Source organism: Embiotoca jacksoni, unplaced genomic scaffold (genome assembly GCF_022577435.1).
Source record: "Embiotoca jacksoni isolate LCO1_2020_lvr unplaced genomic scaffold, fEmbJac1.0.p SCAF_2, whole genome shotgun sequence".
NCBI lineage: Eukaryota > Metazoa > Chordata > Actinopteri > Embiotocidae > Embiotoca > Embiotoca jacksoni.
Window position 1 is genome coordinate 21,296,224 of NW_027185340.1, and position 18,674 is coordinate 21,314,897.

Genomic DNA, 18,674 nt, shown 5'->3' on the forward strand with positions numbered 1-18,674 from the left:
TGAGATGGGATGGGGTCAAAGGGGGCAGGTGGTTGGGCGGGCGGAGGTTACCAAGGTAAGTGTCAGGATTCCTGTCCTTTCCTCTGTTTTACCCCAGATCACCTCTCCTCCTTTGTCCTGTCATTCCCCTGTCTGCTTGTTATTGTCCTCCCATGTGTTCTGTGTCCTCCTCTCCCCACCTCCCATGGCCACGCCCCCCACCGGTCCCAGCAGCTGCTCTCCCCAGCTCACCACCTGCAGGTGGCTCATTTACCTGATCACCTCCCCGGACTATATGTACCCTGCCCCTGCACTCATCTGGTTGTCGGTGCATACAACTACTAGAAACAGCTAGATACTGCGAGTTACTGCGAGTGCCTGTTGATCACCGCAAGGACCGCAAGAACCGCCAGTCACCCGTCCGTCACCCGTCCGTCCTGTTCGCGTTCCCGTTCCTTCTGCTCCTGTTCCTGTCCCTCCTGCTCCTGTTCCTGTTCCTGCTGCAGCTCCCGCTCCGGTTCCTGCTGCAAAGCTACCAGTTGCAGCCACCAGTCGGTTGAGTTGCACTCCCGACTCGGAGAATATAGACTCTGTTATACCAGCGGTCCTGTCCGCTGTTCTGCCCGCTGTCCTGCCGGCCTCGTCTCCCCGGATCAGTCAGATCCCAGCTTGGGAGGAAATAGACAATGTAGGTACCGCCTTTTGTTGTTGGAATAAAGACTGTGTTTTTGTACTGATACCCGAGTCTGTGAGCCTGCATTTGGGTCCTGTTATACTCCACCACATAACAGTAAAAACTTGATTGGGCGACAGGAGGGTGAAAGAGGAAAGCGAAGGGGATGAATTACATTACATTATTATGGTGTTGGTTTCCGGCTCAGTATTTTTCCAGCACTGCGAGGAATTACAATTTACAGAGACGCCGACAGTGAGCTCACCACATAGTCATTTTAATTAACTGGAAATTGCACCACTGCTTTTGACAAGCTTCCTGGCAATTTATAAGCATGCAAATTGCACCATTAAAAAAAAAAAAAAAAAAAAAAAATTCCATGCAAGGCAGTAGGTTGTTGTCACTCAATGTTTCATAAATGCCAGAAAACTAAATAGAACACAGTTCATTTGTCATCATGAACAGACAGATTCAAGGTGCCAAGAGTACAGTTTCTGACGTCAGGGTACCAGTCAACACACCTCTGCAATGGATTGTAATGAATGAAACTACATTATTGAACAAACAAGCCACCAACACTATCACTCATTTTGAGACCAGGTTTACACAGAGGTGTCACTGTAAGTGTTCCTCCTTCTCCTGATTCACACAGTACCAACATATTTAATTTCAATCAATCTCACATGCATTACTATGGTAAGTAGCTGTAGCTTTAATGTTTTAAACCTGTAGCAAAAAAACATGTAATCAGATCTGAAAACTACACTAAGATATGACATGTTGGTGGTTAATACATATCACCTATTATAACTCCGTTTCCCCAAAAAGTTGGGACGCTTGAAAGTAGACCAAAGACAGTTTCAACATTTGATATGTTGAGAAATGTTATTGTTTTATTAAAAATGTATATTTATTTTTTACCCTGTTTAATTTACATACTTGACACCATTACACTGTCAAGTACATTGGCAGTTATGACTGAGCTCTGGTCACAGGCCTTTCAGCCATGCCAAAGTGAAATGTGCGAAACTGTAGAAATGTGATGTGTAGCTACAAAATCATATGAACTGTGAGCTGGCATTCTCACTATATTTAATAAGAAAAGCACCCCAGAAACAAACTTGCCATCTATAGTGAACCGATGTGTTTAAATAGTAATACATTACTATTGCTATAGATCTGAACTGGTAAAGTGAGCCTCACTGAGGAAGCACTTACAGCCATCCACTCAGAGTCTCATTTTTGAACAGTACAATATGCCTTTGAAGTCTTCTCAGTAGGAAGCATTTTCACTCAGTTAGTCTTTCCTGGAAATATTAGAGGGTATTATTTATTTATGAGTTTGAGAAACCTCCTGTAAATAGGAATTCCATGAAACAATATTTTACCCGGCCTCATGATTTTATGCCTATGCCACTTTGGTTATTCTAGTTCCTACCAGAATCTATGCTTGCAGTTTATATCTATATCTGCCCATAATGAAGACTTTACAGAAATTCTGCTTGGCCAATAGAGCTGATTTAGATATATTGCTACAAAGGAGCTAGAACTTCTAAAACGTAAATGCTTCACACAGATCTTCAACCCGATAGCACAGATGATCTACAGAATACAATCACAATAAGTTTCAAAGTGAACACCCACGATTAGTTTCCATGTCTGGTATTGGTTCACTGGATTCATGGTGATAATTCAGTATTATTTTACCACCATCAACGGCTGCGTCACTTTTTCCAAATACATTGTCAAACAACCACTCCCACACGTGTGTGTGTGTGTGTGTGTGTATGTGTGTGTGTGTGTGTGTGGGTGCGTGCGAGTTTCATGTTGCACTGATGATGCTCACCCTCTCCTCAGAGGAGATATAAAATCATGTGCACAAGAACAGCAACACAGCCAGACTTTAATTGAACCCACTCCAGCTGTCGGCACACACTTTTGAGGTAAGCAAACATTTTCATTACTAGAGATGTTTAATTAAAAATTTAAGACTACAGGATATTTTTAACTTTTTAATGAGTATACTGACCAAAACCAAAAAATAACGTATTACCTTATTGATGTTGAACTTGACAGATGTACAATAATTATTGCTTCCATCTTTCACATACAGTTGGAGCTTTTGAAATAAACCTGAGACAGTAAATTAATTATAACTGCACTGAGATGAGTGGCCAAAGCTAAAATAAGCATGACATTTGAATTATACTATATGTATCTTGAATATGATACAGTTATGTGAAGTGAATCATGTAATGTATGAGTAAATTGGACTGTTTCAGTAGAGCAAATATTTGCAGTAGCGTCATCTATGATTAATCAAATCTGTTTCAACATTAACTATGTTTTCATCTTTGGAAATTTATGTCAAATAAGGTCAAGAGTTTAGACTTTTAGAAATACCAAAAGCCCTATGAGAGAATGGAAAACATACACAGACCAACTGTGTGAGATCAGTTTGACTTGTTGATTAGTTACTACCACAGCATCTACAAAAGGCAGTTCGAGAACAGTTAAAGCTATGAATATTTTATATTAATAATGGATCAAGTGGGTACATAGAACGTAAAAGCACTTTGTAAGTCCTCAGCTCAGAGAAGCTATTTGGACTCATTAAGTTTATTCTTTTGGTTTTATGTCCCACAAATTCTGAATATTTCTTCAAATCTACAACTTCATTTTAAAGATGCAGGAAAGCAACTTGGTTATTATTTTATCTTTTAAAAACGAAATTTTTTGTAATAGAGAATTGATAAAAGAGGTTCTCCTATCGCTGCTTATATCTCTGAGTTGCATCTAACTGTGTCTTTATCAGTGTCAACAGAACCTGACGTTTTTCAGTTGTACCAGAGGAGGAACTTGCTGCACAGAGGTTGAGATCTGTAGACTCCGTTTTAAAACCGGTTCCACTGCATGATTGCGTAACTGTTTCACAAGACACCGAGGCAGGTGGGGAATCAGATGGTAGACTTTACTGACAATCATTGGTGAAATTACAAAGATTAGGCATGTGTACACAGTACTAAAAGTAAAAGAGGCAGAGGGAGTCCAAAGTCCAGGCAGGGTCCTAATATGACAAGAGGTACTATTTAAACAAGCCGTGTTTCCATTCAGGTACTTCTGTTGCATTTAGTACTCTTACATGTGTATTGCATGAAATTTGACAGGGTGGCGTTGTTTCAAAGGCATCACTCGTGAAAATATCTGCTTGTTTTCTTTTTCTTTTTTTTTATGTACACCAACATACTGATGGCTTCTATCAGAGAACAATAAAGTGGTACTTACTGAAATACTGCTGTGTGGCAAGAGCTTCAGCTCTCTCGGCCACAGTTTGAAAACAAGTTGGTGGTCTCTGTAGCCATGATGGCAACCGTTGTAAGTGAGAGGTATAAAGGGTTTCATACTGAATTTTGTGACCGTTGTGAGAACACCATCTGACATGTTTCCATACTTGCAAGTGTAAATTCATCATGCTCTCAAATTATCAAATGTATTCACGGGAATTGAGACAGTTTAGGGATTAAACCCCAAGAGACAAAAACCCTACGATCTGGCAATTTACTAGTGGCAGGCTGGGAGTAGAGTTACTGAGTGGGCAGATTGACTGCAGGTGAGCAGAGGGGGAACTGGGAGCAGGTTAGGTGAGTGTAGCAGAAAGGACATAGAGAGAGAGACTGGGGACCTCTGGTGGGTGGAGGGAGTGATGTAGGGATCAACTGAAAGGCAGAAAGACCAAAACATGGCCAAGCAATAACATCTGTATCACCCTGCTCTTTTCTGAGTATAATTTGATTTTATGGCATGGTTTAACATAAAACATTTGTAGTTTTCTTGATTTGAATGAGCCTCTCTCCTCGGTCCTTTTTCCTTGCTGTGATGAAGCAAGGAAATCTAAGCCGGCAATCACACATCCTGTTGACAGTCCTTCAGACGGAAGTCAGTTTCACTTATCAGTATTGTGGTAGAAGTTGCTGGAGTGACAGTGTATGAACGAGACAATTTAAACTGTGTATATCATACACGGTTAATTATTTACAAGGTGCAAAGCAGTGTGGTTTGACTTTGAATGTTATTTTGTCTCGTTCAGCGAATGGAGGCCTTCAGACTTCTCTTCCTTGTTGTCGTGGTGATATCCACATCTGAATGCTCAGGTAGTGTATGCATTATTGATAAAGAATACAAAATAACAGAGCAGGCCACTAAATGGTATGTTTATGCAGCTGTAACCATTTAAAAAAAAAAAAAAAAAACTCCTCACGATGACCAATAAGTACATACACTCAGTGCTGAGACTGCACATATACAGTTTAAGGCCCACTTAAGGCAAGACACCACAGGGTAAAACATTTAACCCATAGATATCAGCATAGAACTTTGCAAGTTGATTACATAAAATAAATAAATAGTTTTTGTATTACAAGTTTTCAAACATGTCATGTTTTGATATGCAAATTAGGCATCTAATTAGATATGCACTGACCTGCATATATATCCAGAAATCTGAAAACTGGATGAAGCTAGGTTAAAAATTCTTGGATCAGTTTCTTGACACAAAGGGGATTCTGAATACTGTCTTTACTTCAGAAATCACTTAATAATCACCGACTATCACGGCAAAGTGTGGAATAGATACGTCCGTCCACTACAACATTTTAAATAGCTTTGCTTGGCGCTCTCTAGGCGTGACAGTTACACGTTTTCCTGTCGCGAAAGAAACGCACCGCATGCTTTGAGGCATTTGATTTACAGGAAAATGAAAGTTATCGCAAAAACACATGGTTGGGGTTCGGGAACAAAAAACAACTCAAGATCAGTGTTCCCACCTCCTGGATTCGAACGTCTTTGCCCCGCTTGACAGTCTGATAAATGCCATCAAGCCACCCCTCCTCCCTCCTCCCTCCTAATACCATGGAAAAATTTACTATGTATTTGGTCTGAATACCTCTGTTGCGGGACCATGGTCACAAGATCCTTCATTACGTAATGTTTAAGTGCGTGTTAGTTTCACGATTACAAAACATATAACTTTCATGCCTCGACAGCCCAAAGCGTGACTACCTCACGTTTTCACGTTTGGACGGGAGTGTCTATTTCACACTTTGCCGTGATACTGGGTTGCCTCTGCAACATGCTCATTTATATTTCCAGGAATTATTAGGCTTTTTGTAATCATAATCGCCGTCATCTTCTCCCTCATTTTTAGAGACCACCCAGCCCGAATGTAAGGACTTGGACACGGAGACATTTAGAATTCTTGAAGATGAAGCGTTTTATTTTGTGCCATCAACTCTCCTTGACCCCAACAACCCAAATGTAAATTTCACATGGTACAAAAACAGCTCCCAGTTTGAGAAGATTTCCTCAGATGAGAGAGACAGAGTACATTTCCATGGTGGAGCACTCTTTTTCTTAAACCCCGATAGTGCTGATTCTGGCCATTACACTGCCCGGTAAGAGCACTCATCTCCAGGAAACATGTTTTAAAACTTCTAAAATTGAATCTATTACCTGTTTGTTAAATTTACCTTATATCGATGTCATACCTTCTGCTTCCCTTCTAGGAAAATATCCTCATCAGGAAAATGTTACAACTATCATGTCAACATTAATTTCTTCAGTGCAAGCTATCGAGGGAGCGAGGCATTTACTTATGGGCCGATCGAGAACTCAGACCAGAACAAAAAGATCCCGTGTCCAGACCCCGTCAGTTACACATGCAAAATGTTCAAAGGAAACTTCACCTGGTACAAGGTATGGCCACGTGGCATTATAGTGACACCTAGTGTGAGAATCGGTGAAAAGCAATTATGGCTGCGTTCAGAAGCGTATACTTTTTCTTTAAGCATGTATTGCACTGTTACATGTAGTATGCATACAATTGGAACACACTACTTCATCGTAAAAATGCATTTTTAACTTTGACCTTCTTGTACATATCTGTCGCGATCCGTAGTGCCTCATTTGAAGTAAAAAGAAACGGGATGCAATTTGGAAAGGCTACATTTCCTTTTAATGCATCATCTTCCTTTTGTGAGTTGCAACCATGTGAAGCATTGGCGCCACTAACTCTCTCGGCAGCTCAGTCGATGTGACGCATGTTCTGCCACGCAGAGGATTGTGGGTCAGAACAGCCAGAGAAACATGCTGGCCTGCAGACTGCAAAATACAACCAGATACAGAAGCACAATCTGGTACTTTTGGCATGCTACATTTAGCATACTACTATCACTATGTATTGGGACATACTAATGCTGTGTTCCAAATTACATACTTCCCTCAGTACACTAACAAATCGTGTTCTTACATGTTAGGACTCTTACTTGTGTAGTGCCGGAGTTTTTACAGTGTAGTGTTGTTTTAAATTGCACACTGCTGTTCTGCACTGACAGGAAATTACCTCATCATGTGAACACATCACCCACTAATGCATCTGCAGCTTTACTTGTTTTATCCAGTAATTAGTGTTTTTTTGCGCCCTATGTTTAAAACACTTAATAAACACACTGATTCTTCTGTCCAGCAGCAGTAATGAAAACACTTTTGTTCAGTGTTCAGGAACAGCTGCAGCTTCCTCAGATGCCTTAATTTGAAAATTATTTACAGTGGTGGCCCCGCACCTTCCTCTATGGAGATAAGATGGCGACCGTTTAGGCTGGAAAGTGTCCAGCGTTTCACCCTTTTTTTTTGGACCATACTGAATGCATCATCTGGATGTTTGTAGTTTGGTGCATGTTTCTGTACTTGACAATGTGAACACACTTTTGCACTCAAAATAGTGAGTGTTAGTACACAAGTACACCATTTGGAACACAGGCTAAATCTTTTTCTGACATACTATATGGTATGAGTGTATGGATATTGGAACGCATGGTATTTTTCTAAATTGTGAACCTATTAATGTAATTTACAAAACATTTAATCCAGTTACATTTTTGGGTAAACTGTGGTGGACAGGTAATGGAGATGATAGAACTCAGGCTGTGCGTTACATTATCCCTACTACCATATACAATTTAGTATTCTTTTTCTTTTTACTTCAAATGTCACTCTAAGGATCACGATGGAAATGACCAAGAGGGCCAAAGTTCATTTTTATAATGAAGTAATATGTCCAAATTGTATGCATACTACATGCAACAGTCCATGCTTTGTAGTATTGGCTGTATGTACTGAAAGTAAAAAGAAAAAAGTATGTGATTCAGAACATAGCTAGGGATTATGAGCAGAGAAAGCGTCATCATGGCTGTTTTATCTTGTTAATATAGAAACGGGTGATGCGTTAAAGGAAAAAACATGGAGTGTCCTAGTCAGGTGTTGGGCCGCCACTATAGCATCAATGCCCCTTGAGTCTCTAGAAGTCTACTGGAACTTTGACGATGGCGCTGTCTACTACGTTAGGATCTCTGACTGTGAAAGCCATAACATATAAATCACATCATTTTCATACTCATCAAAACCATTCAGTAACCTTTCATGGTCTGTGAATGGGGGCATGGTCATCATGGTTGAGACCATTCATATCAGGATATAGAAATATGTCATAGGATAAATGTGATCACTCGAAACAATTTGAAGTGACCCTTCCCTCTAAAGGGACAAGTGGACCCACACCATGACAGCAAAATGTCCCCCACAGCAGAAAAGGAGCCACCGGATCCCCTCATTGCTGAGGTTAAACATGCAGGCTTTTCCTTTAATTTGTCTGCACTTCTATGCTGTTCGTTAAGAAATGAAAGTAGCAAGTCTAAACCAACACGCCCACCCACCCACACACACACACACACACACTTTGGTTATTTTGTGCTATATTGAGCAGCTCTCATCTCTGTTATTGCTGCAAATTTCCAGCTCACAGCATGTCGGATCATAAATTATAGTAAAAACAAAAGAACTGGATGCAAGCAAATAAAATGAAAGTTGGGAGTCATTGGGAACTGGGACAGAATATAAAGTTGAAGCGCGTTGAAGGTAGCAAACTTCTCCAATGTTGAAATAAAGGGGGAAAAAAACCTTTGCGACTTCAAATTCCCCCCAAAAAACTCAAGCTCATAGCAAACCAGACAGTTAACTGAAGATGTTGACCATTGGAGACACACACCACAATGAGCAGCAAACCAACCTCTTTATATGACCTCTCAGTCAGGCTGATTGCCACCAGGTGAGGGAGAACATCACAGGTGCAACAAATGACTCAAGGGGGCGTGCCATGGGCAGAAATATGTCAGGAGAAACTGAATTTGAATAATATATTTTAGAATTTGAATTGCTCAACTTGAATTATTAAATTAAGAACATAATTTGAATCTCATAATTTGAATTTATAATATATTTAATTTATAAAATGTATTTCTTCTTCTATCTTTCCCCTCCTGACACATGTGGCCCCTCTTGCTGCAGGAGTTAAATCTTCTTCCAGGTAAGAATGAAGAAAACCTGTGGGTGAATAATGTTACCAAGCATGATGAGGGCATGTACACCTGTATTTGTACCTGGACTCACAATCACAAGGTGTACAACTCGTCAGCCTCCAGGAGACTAAAACATAAAGGTGGGTGACCTTTTTTAGTTTTTAGAAAAAAAAAAAACCTTTAGTCATGCTTATGGTCATTACTTCTTTGGATTCCCACAGCCCTGTTTCCTGGTCTATTGTTCATGCCTTTACTTTCAAAAGAGGACACTAACATAATTCAGAAGAAGGTAGTGCAGGGCGTTTAGTTTTATTAACTTGTAGATTAAATACAGCTTTAACAATGAAACGGTACTAAAAATGTGTTTAAAACTAAATAACACAAATATTTACAGCAATTCACCTGCCACACAAATAAAGAAAGTAATATATGATTGTTCAAAATAATACCTGCTCATCAATGGCCTTCAAATGAATTTCAAAAGCAGAGTGAGACTGATGTTTTTGATCAACATACAGCAAGGAGACAAAAGTAGCGACTGGCTTTAGCTTTTCTTTCATGCTATTTATATGCAAATAATCCAGCTATGTATTTGTGCATACTACATATTCTAATGTTACATATACTGTATACATCCAAATGCTTGTTCAAATTGTTATTGTTTAAAAATGATTTAGTATATGACTACCAGTCTTGTATTTCTAAAACGGCAAGCCACCTTTGATAAATATTCTGTCAACCTGATTTCCCTAATGTGAAGTGTGAAATGCAGGATAATTTAAATAAATTTAACAACAACCATAGTTTTAAAAATAGAAGTGTTGTGCACAGATGGGATTGTAATTTAGATTTCATATCCTTCACATCTAAATGTTCTGCAAAATCTCACTCAAACGTTTTTTAAATATTTTTTATATTCGATCACTTTTTGCTATTTAAACTTCCCAATGCCAGCAAAAGTTTGAATTGAACAGGTTTCCTTTGGCATCTCAGTGAAGGCTAATATAAGTCTGTAGTTTCTTCACTGTTCTCCTCATGCGAACCCAATGCCTTTTAACTGTCCTTCAGTATGTACAGCAGGAAGTGAACCACTCGTCATTGCTGTGACATTGGACATTATGTAGTTGGTTCATTTTTACATTCATGGTGTCGCTGGTTAAAGTCATTAAAGTTACCAGCATATTAATTCTGAGTTATCAAATATTTCCCCCCTTCCCACCTTTTCAAAAAGATGCACTGCATCACGATTGTTGTGGCTTTTACATTTGCAGAAAAAGACTGCAGGTATAGCTTTGTGTTTTAGCAAGAAATAACTGATTATGGTTTTGGCACTGGACTGTGTCCTATAGAAAAGAAACTAACATAAAGCCCTCCTCACTGAGTTTTATTTTTGCTCTCCTACAGGACTACACAAACATGATGACGTACAAATCCTCACACCGAGCAACAAGGAGCAGGTTGCAGATGAAGGTAGAAGAATGTCAGAGTTCTGTCATAACACTGCAAATACAATTACTATAAAACGCACATTAAACCTATATGTTATCGAGTGTTAACTGAGATATATGTGAATTGTTAGCCGTGGCGTTGTTGCTGTTCAATTAAAGAAGACTTTTGCACTTGCATAAGGTAGGTAGGTAGGTAGGTAGGTAGGTATAGGTATTTACTTTATTAAACCCCGAGGGGAAATTTTTTTCGCTACAGCAGCATACAGAAGCAATAAGATAATAATAGAAATAATAGAATAAAATAATAGAATAAAATAATAGAAAAACAATAAAATAGCAGTAAAAAATATAAAATGCACAGTATATACAGTACATTATATATCTATATATATACAAACAAACCAAGAAACACAGTCAACATATATATGTATATATATGTGTGTATATATATATATATATACATATATATACTTTGATTTTTTTTCACTTTATTAATCCCCGAGGGGAAATTTCTTCACTACAGCAGGGGGGCTCTCAGGGGGGAGCTGCTGCAGCAGGCTGCCACTAGCGCGGCGCCAGGTAACCTGACCTGAGGTGCATGTTTTTGGATGATGGGAGGAAGCCGGAGAACCCGGAGAGAACCCACGCAAGCACAGGGAGAACATGCAAACTCCGCACAGAAAGGCCCAGGACCGGATTCGAACCCAGAACCTTTTTGCTGTGAGGTGACAGTGCTAACCACTGCACCACCCTCTCTATATATATATATGTGTATATATATATATATATATACGTATATATATATACCTGGAATGTGTATGTATATATATATATATATATATATATATATATATATATATATGTATATATATGTGTATATATATGTATATGTATGTATATATGTATATATATATGCAGCAGGTAGATGATGGCATCGTCCACTCCCACATGAGGCTGGTACGCAAATTGCAGCGGGTCCAGAGAAGATTTCACCAGCGGCCTGAAGTGGGCCTAGACCAGCCTCTCCAGCACCTTCATCACATGAGATGTGAGGGCAACCAGTCGGTAGTCGTTGAGGCCGGATGGAGTCGTCTTCTTGGGGACTGGAACCAGGCAGGACGTCTTCCACAGCACCGGGACCTCCTCCTGCTTCAGGCTCAGGTTGAAGAGGTGTTGTAGGACCTCAGCCAGCTGGACGGCGCAGGTCTTCAGGACCCCGGGGCTGATTCTGTCAGGTCCTGCAGCCTTGCACTGGTGGAGTCTCTCCAGCTGTCTCCTAACCTGGCCAGTCATCACAGAGAGGGGGGTGAGAGGGGTGGGGGGGGGGAGGGGGTCAAGGTGTCGATGGAGGAAGAGCCCTTTGAGATTGAGGGCTCTATGCAGTTCACCAGGGGGCGCAGAGGGGGGAGGGGGGGAGGCAGCAGAGGTGTTTGGGAGGTGTGAGGTGTGGAGGAGACAGATGAGGGTGGTGAACTAAACCTGTTGAAGAAACAGTTTAGCTCATTGTTCCTCTCCAGGTTCCCCCTGGTTGTTCCTCTCCAGGTTCCCCCTGGTTGTTCCTCTCCAGGTTCCCCCTGGTTGTCTCTCTCTCCCCTTGAACCCAGTAATCTCCTTCATACCGGTCCACACCTCCCTCACATTGTTCTGCTGGAGTTTGGCCTCCAGCTTCCTCCTGTAGGAGCCCTTGCACTCCCTCATCTTCTCCTTCAGGTGGCGCTGCACTCTCCTGAGCTCCTCCCTGTCCCCAGACCTGAAGGCTGCTTTCTTCTTATTAAGAAGAACTTTCAGGTCACTGGTGATCCACGGCTTGTTGTTGGGGAAGCAGTGTACAGTCCGGGATGGTACGGTGGTGTGTTCACAGAATTTAATGTATTCTGTGATACAGTCCGTCATGCTGTTGATGTCCTCCCCATGTGGTCCACACAGCACATCCCAGTCCGTGGACTCAAAGCAGTCCTGCAGGGCGTCTTTAGCCTTCTGTGTCCACCTCCTCACAGACCTGGTGGTCACAGGCTGCCTCTGCACCAGGGGAACATACTTTGGTGTCAGCAGGACCAGGTTGTGATCCAACCTACCAAGGGGGGGAAGGGCAGTAGCACTGTATGCATCCATGGCATTAGCATACAGTAAGTCCAGAGTTTTATTGTCCCGGGTGGGGCAGTTCACATACTGGTGCAAAGTTGGCAGTACTTTATCCAGACTGGTTAAAGTCTCCAGTAACTGCCAAAAATGCACCGGGATGCTTAGTCTGCAGTTTAGACACAGTGGAGTAGGTGTCCACTGCTGCCTCTACATCAGCTGATGGAGGAACGTACACAGCGATAACAATGGCGGACGAGAACTCCCTCTGCAAATAATACGGGCGCATCCCCACGGCTAGAAGTTCAATGTCCGGGCTACAGAAATGTTCCTTCACACACGTGGTCGGGATTACACCACCTCTCGTTCACATAGACTGCAATCCCTCCACCTTTCTTCTTACCGCTCCGAACAACGTCTCTGTCCGCCCGAACAGTCCTGAAGCCGGGTACGGCCGCGCTGTGGTCCGGGAGATGTGAGTGCAGCCACGTCTCGGTGAAACACATGATGCTGCCCTCCCGGTACTCTCTCTGGGTCTTTACCAGCGCCGAGCTCGTCCGTCTTGTTAACCAACGACCTCACGTTCCCCATTAAGATCTCCGGTACCGATGGTTTATATTTCCTCCTTTCCGCCTTTAGCTGAGCTCCAGCTCTGCAACCCCGACGTCTTCTCCGAAGTTCGTCCGGGATCTCAGGCCTCTCTCCGGGCAGCAGCAGTAGAGGTCTACTCAGCGTGATCAGCTGATCACGAGAGTAAACAATAACAATGGCCCCAGCCAGAAACGTGGAAAAATTACGGTCCATTGTCTGACCGTTAACTTAACACACGAGAGAAAGAAAAAAAAAACAACTCCGAAGAGAGAAGAAAGGCTTAAAAAATACTAATAACAACACACTCGGGGAGGAGCTGCTGCAACAGGCGGCGCCATCTTAGGCATCAATAACATATTAATCGGGAATCTGATGGATTCATCATCTGGCATGAATGTCTGTGATAAATACGGGTCCATTTAGGAGTTAACAGAGCTCGTAAATTAAACAAAAAAAAATAGATACAAATGAATTTACAACAGAACAAAACACATACATGTAGTCCTGCTCATATATAGGTACTCCTCTCTCAAAGTTTTTTTGAATTCCCAAAGTATCTGTACAGAGTTTGGTTTTCAGATACTTTGGGTATTGTTTCTGGCAGTCAGCTAGTGTGGATTCACAGCCATAAAAACAGAAGCCATATTTGTTGTAAAAGCAGAACCAAGAGAACACTATTATGTTACTCTGTTTTAATTGAGTGCTGCCAAGTTGAAATTTCTTCTAAGCTGCCTGTTTGTCTTCTCCATAGAAGGACAAAGTAAAAAAAAAAACGAGGAATTGCTGCTGTGTGTCAATGGATTGCTTTTGAATTTGATGTTATATATGGACACACCCTGAAGGTTAAATGTAATATGTAGGTTAAAGGTAGTACGTCTTCTTTCTTCCAGGCTTCAAGATCATCCTTAATTGCTCAATTTACTGTGGGGTCAATGTGAAACATGACTGTGATGCCAGCTGGCTTGTCAATGGAAACCCTGCCAAGAAGACGGACATATCCACAAAGATGTGAGTCTGATCAGAAGCAGAAATAAAACATGTGAAAAAAGAGAGATCATTAGTACAATTTACAATTTATTAAAGAAATGACCGTTTGAGTAATACATTTTGATGTTTAGACTCTGACAATGAGAGGCCATTTCATAGAGTGATGTCCCAAACTGTTGTAGGAGATGGGACAGGACCCCCGGGAGCCTATATACTGGAGGTTGTGGAGCACAGCACGTGGATTTCAAATTTGTTATTTGTTTAATGCCAATTGCCAAAAGGGCACTTAAAACAGGAATTTAACAAAAATAGCTGGAAGGAAAAATACCTTTTAACAAGAACATAACCTCCTACAGCAGGAAGGAAAAACTTCCATTTAATAGGAAGAAATCCTCCAACAGTGGGAAGGAAAAGTTCCCTTTAAACAGGAGGAAAATCTAGGTAGTGTTTAACACCTTTTTTTAGCATGTGTCAATTGAGCAGAAAGTACAGCTCGGACTCGAAAGAATATCATAAATGTTGTAGGTATTTAGTCATGGACAAACTGATATTTTAAATTTGACAGTGAAGCGAGAAGGGTAAGCAAAGTTATTACAACTTATCCTGTAGGAAACAAGAGTTTGTGTGTAAAAGTTTACAGCCGCAGATCCTATAATTGTCAAGATATTTCACTTGGAACCCAAATTTTCAAATGCTTAGTGGACCTTAAGTAAGTAAGGCGGCTACAAACATGGGTAGTTATTAATGTCTTTACTAAATGGGCCAATCCTGGAGGTGTATATTTTATAAAATGTTTTTTTCAACAGATTTTTCTGTATAATTGAAAATTTTGACCTGTTGGGCACTAGTGGAAAAATCATTACAACTTATACTCAGAATCAAATGTCCGTTTGTGTAATGTGAAATATAAATGTTGCTTTTGTGCTGGTTGACTGATGAAGTGAAGTCTCATTTTTTTGTTATAAACCAAACGGTGTCCCTTGTTAGGTTTATGGTGAACCCTTCAAATATTACCATCTCCACCGCCATCCTTACCATTGACAAAGTGTCTGCCAAACATTTCCAGGATAAGTTTGAGTGCGTCGGCGTGGGCTTTAACACATACGAGTCTGTCAGTTTAACACTGAAGCGAAGAGGTCAGTGGCAGACTCATTGATTGTTTTCCATGTCAAACTCGGACAGAGTGCAGAATATCATCAGCCTTCTCTTTTAGTGACACATTTTCTTTTAAACTTTGATTTTGTGTTTGTTTTCCAGAGTCGATAACTCCACTGGTCATTGGAGGAGTGTGTGTGTTGCTCTTCTGTGTGATTGCTGCCATGCTGGTCAAGTGGTTCGCTATTGATCTCGCTCTCTTCTTCAGACCCTTCTGCACACTAAGCAGCCGCAATGAAGGTAAGAAGGGAAGGATATTTCTTTCAAAGGACCAGAGTTTAGTAATCTTAACACTATCCCAAACAACAGATGTTTAATGTTTGCTTTTTATTTCATTGTTCCTTTGAAACTCATCATTTCTCTTTGTGATGAAACAAACATGTTTGAAGGAGGGTACATCTTAATCAGTCAGTTTTAGACATGGATTTTCCTGCACTGAACAGAGCTCGGCTAGTTGTGTCTCCCTGCTTCTGGTCTTAATGCCGAGTGGCTCCAACCATAGACTGTGCAAAAAATGTATCTGGTCTCTGGCTCTAAAAAAAAAAGTGAAGCTAATGCAGAAGTAAAGTGACATTTTGTCAGTAAAGAAGGCTGTGTGAAATTGAATAAAGATTATATCTGGTGCTGCATTGGCTGTGAAGATGCTATTTAGCAATGCTAAAGTGATCTTTTTAATACACAGACTGGTGCCAGTTTTCTAATTTAACATGACAAGAAACATAATCTTTGTGTCTCCCAATGCATTATCCCAATTTTAAAGAGAAAAAAACCCATTTAGTATAGTAGCTAATTCATTATAAGTTATAAAATGTTTTGAAAAGTCAAATTAGCTTTCAAGCAACTGAGAATATGGAAATGTTAACAATTTAAATGTGTGTGTCACTGGAAGCTTTTCTGTCTCCACATGGAAGCATAATTCCAGCAATTCTCAAATACTTTTGGGAATGGTTCTAATTGAATTAATTAGCATGAATTGGAACCCATTAAAGTCCGAAAGTTTTCTGGAGTTTTTTTCAGCATTTTAATTTGTTATGTTACATTTTACATTTTGGTTTTATCCATTTACATTTAGCCTCAGGCCCACAATACACATTCATCATCTGCAGATGACTGAGTGGTGACAGGGTTGCAATATATCATAATACTCATCAGAAGACAAAAAAAAGAGGACGAACTAAAATCAGAACAAGGTTTACAAAACAAAACAAAATTACAATTCAACTTCCATGAATTCCTTTGTGCTTCAGATGCGAGGTTATACGATGCCTATGTGGTCTACCAGACACAGGGCATTGACAAGGGGACTGAGAACACACTCTCCATGTTCATCACCAAGAGTTTACCCTCCGTCCTCGAGAAGAAGTGCGGATATCGACTCTTCCTCCACGGGCGGGATGACATACCAGGGGAAGGTCTGCATTTTATATATATATATATATATATATATATATATATATTTTTTTTTTTTTTTTTTTTTTTTTTTTTGGGGGGGGGTTTGCACTAATACTGTGTTTGGGATGCTGATAGATACAGTATAATTCAGAGACACTTTGAGTTATTTTACTTTCTTAAAAACATTTTTTGTTGTTGACCAATTTGTAAAATAAAATGATGTCATGTAGGAACAAAATTTATACATTATCCTCATCTTATTTTCCAACTCACCTTTCTTTTCTTTCTCCTCTTCTTTCTTTGCTTTAAATGGTGGTTTAGTTTTAGTTTAAAGGACTTGAACAACAATCAGATATGTTAAAATAAAGCACAGAGTAGTTTTTGTTGAGCGTTTCATGTGATCTAACAGATCGCCTGGAGGTGGTGGAGAAATGCATGAGGCAGAGCAGGAGGCTGATGGTCCTCCTCACCCCGGGTTCAGGATCAGGGTCCGAAACCACAGACGGGGATCTCTTACCACCTCAGATGTCCGCCATAGGAGGGTTTGACTGGCAGGTGAGTCTGAAGACAATGATATGATTTGTGCTTTTGTCTTGGCTGCAGACCGTGGTAGTTTTGGAATAAGTTTAACACTATTAACACAAAACTGATAAGCATGTGTATATTTGGGCCGATGAATTCAGCTGTGTCGAATCAATTATTTGTGTAATGAATCCAGTGGTACAACATGCTATCAATTATGTTTCAGGTGGGGCTCCACCATGCACTGGTCCAGAGGGAAATGAACGTGATTCTGATCCAGCTGGGGGACACTGGGCCGGAAGGATACACACATCTTCCCCCTGGCGTGCAGCACCTCATTCGTAAGAGCGCCCCCATCAGGTGGCCCGAGTGTTCGCAGGGTGCTGCGGCATGGAACTCGCGCTTCTGGAAGAAAGTACGATACCTGATGCCTGCCACACCGGCCAAAAAATGTGCCCTGTCTGATATTATCTGACACGTTCTCAAAGTCCTGCATGTAAATAAGGAAGGAAGGATGTAAAGCACCCCTTACTGTAAAAAAAAAAAAAAAAATTTTTTTAAATCACAGGCATTATTTATTAAAATAATGCATTTGAGTGTATTTATTCCTCCATTGAAGGTTGTGAATTCCATAGTTTACATATCACCATGTTAAAGAACAAAATATGAGTTTGCTGTAAAACACAAAGTTTAATATAATCATAAATATTAAAATGCTTAAAGCTTAAAGAACCATTGACATATAAGAAGAAAGAGAGACCAGAGTTTAGTGTCTATCTGCATTCAGTATAGTAATAAATTACTTGAGCTTTTTAAAAGCAGGAAAAACTTGTTTTGAACGGTTCTTGCGTATAATTAAAGTTTGTTCCAAATATTTATATTGCTTGTTCATGTTTAACCTCAGGTGAAAATATATAATAAGAAACGTGTGCGTCTGCTCTAAACATGTGTCAAACCTGATGTTTTTAAAAGATACATGAGCAGAGATCCTGGTTGGGCTGCTTGATTAACTGGAGCAGGTACAGGACCGACAGAGATCCCTGAAAGGTTACTCTAGTGATGTTACCAGATGTGCCGACGCTTCGAAGCGTGTGTCGAGTAACGGAGGGGGCGTTTCCTCGAAGCGCGTGTCGAGGCTTGCTTCATTTAGGGGAGGAGCCAAAAATGATGAAGTCCGAAGCCTCGCTGCCCGGCTGTACCACGTGACTGCTTCGGGAAGTGGTTCAGATTTTGCCGGGAGGTTTGACGGCAATATAAACCCCTCAGGCTCCGTTCAAAATGTCGGTTGTTGGTGGAGAGTTGAGGTCAGTTGAGAGTTTGGATAGTTTGGAGAGTTTAGAGAGAGAGAGATAGTTTGGAGAAGTTAGAGAGAGAGAGAGAGAGATAGTTTGGAGATTTAGGAGAGTGAGGAGAGAAGGATAGGTGATAAGATGGAGCCAG

At 40.7% G+C, this 18,674-nt stretch overlaps 1 protein-coding gene across 1 annotated transcript; it reads left to right on the top strand.

Moving 5' to 3' along the window:
• The first annotated feature begins 2,506 nt into the window (after window positions 1-2,506).
• On the top strand, window positions 2,507-18,101 carry LOC138201488 (interleukin-1 receptor type 1-like). Its single transcript, XM_069155027.1, has 12 exons — window positions 2,507-2,595; window positions 4,740-4,803; window positions 5,856-6,102; window positions 6,214-6,403; window positions 9,050-9,200; window positions 10,465-10,530; window positions 14,069-14,186; window positions 15,153-15,301; window positions 15,423-15,560; window positions 16,568-16,732; window positions 17,122-17,267; window positions 17,461-18,101. Exons 2-12 carry the CDS (start codon window positions 4,743-4,745, stop codon window positions 17,707-17,709), a joined length of 1,680 nt encoding a protein of 559 aa, XP_069011128.1. The 5' UTR covers window positions 2,507-2,595; window positions 4,740-4,742; the 3' UTR covers window positions 17,710-18,101.
• Window positions 18,102-18,674: the final 573 nt, after the last annotated feature.

Coding starts and splice junctions, on each gene's coding strand:
- LOC138201488 (XM_069155027.1), top strand. CDS start 4,743: ATGGAGGCCTTCAGACTTCTCTTCCTTGTTGTCGTGGTGATATCCACA. Junction 4,804..5,855: donor ATCCACATCTGAATGCTCAG/GTAGTGTATGCA, acceptor CCTCATTTTTAG/AGACCACCCAGCCCGAATGT. Junction 15,302..15,422: donor TTTAACACTGAAGCGAAGAG/GTCAGTGGCAGA, acceptor TTTGTTTTCCAG/AGTCGATAACTCCACTGGTC.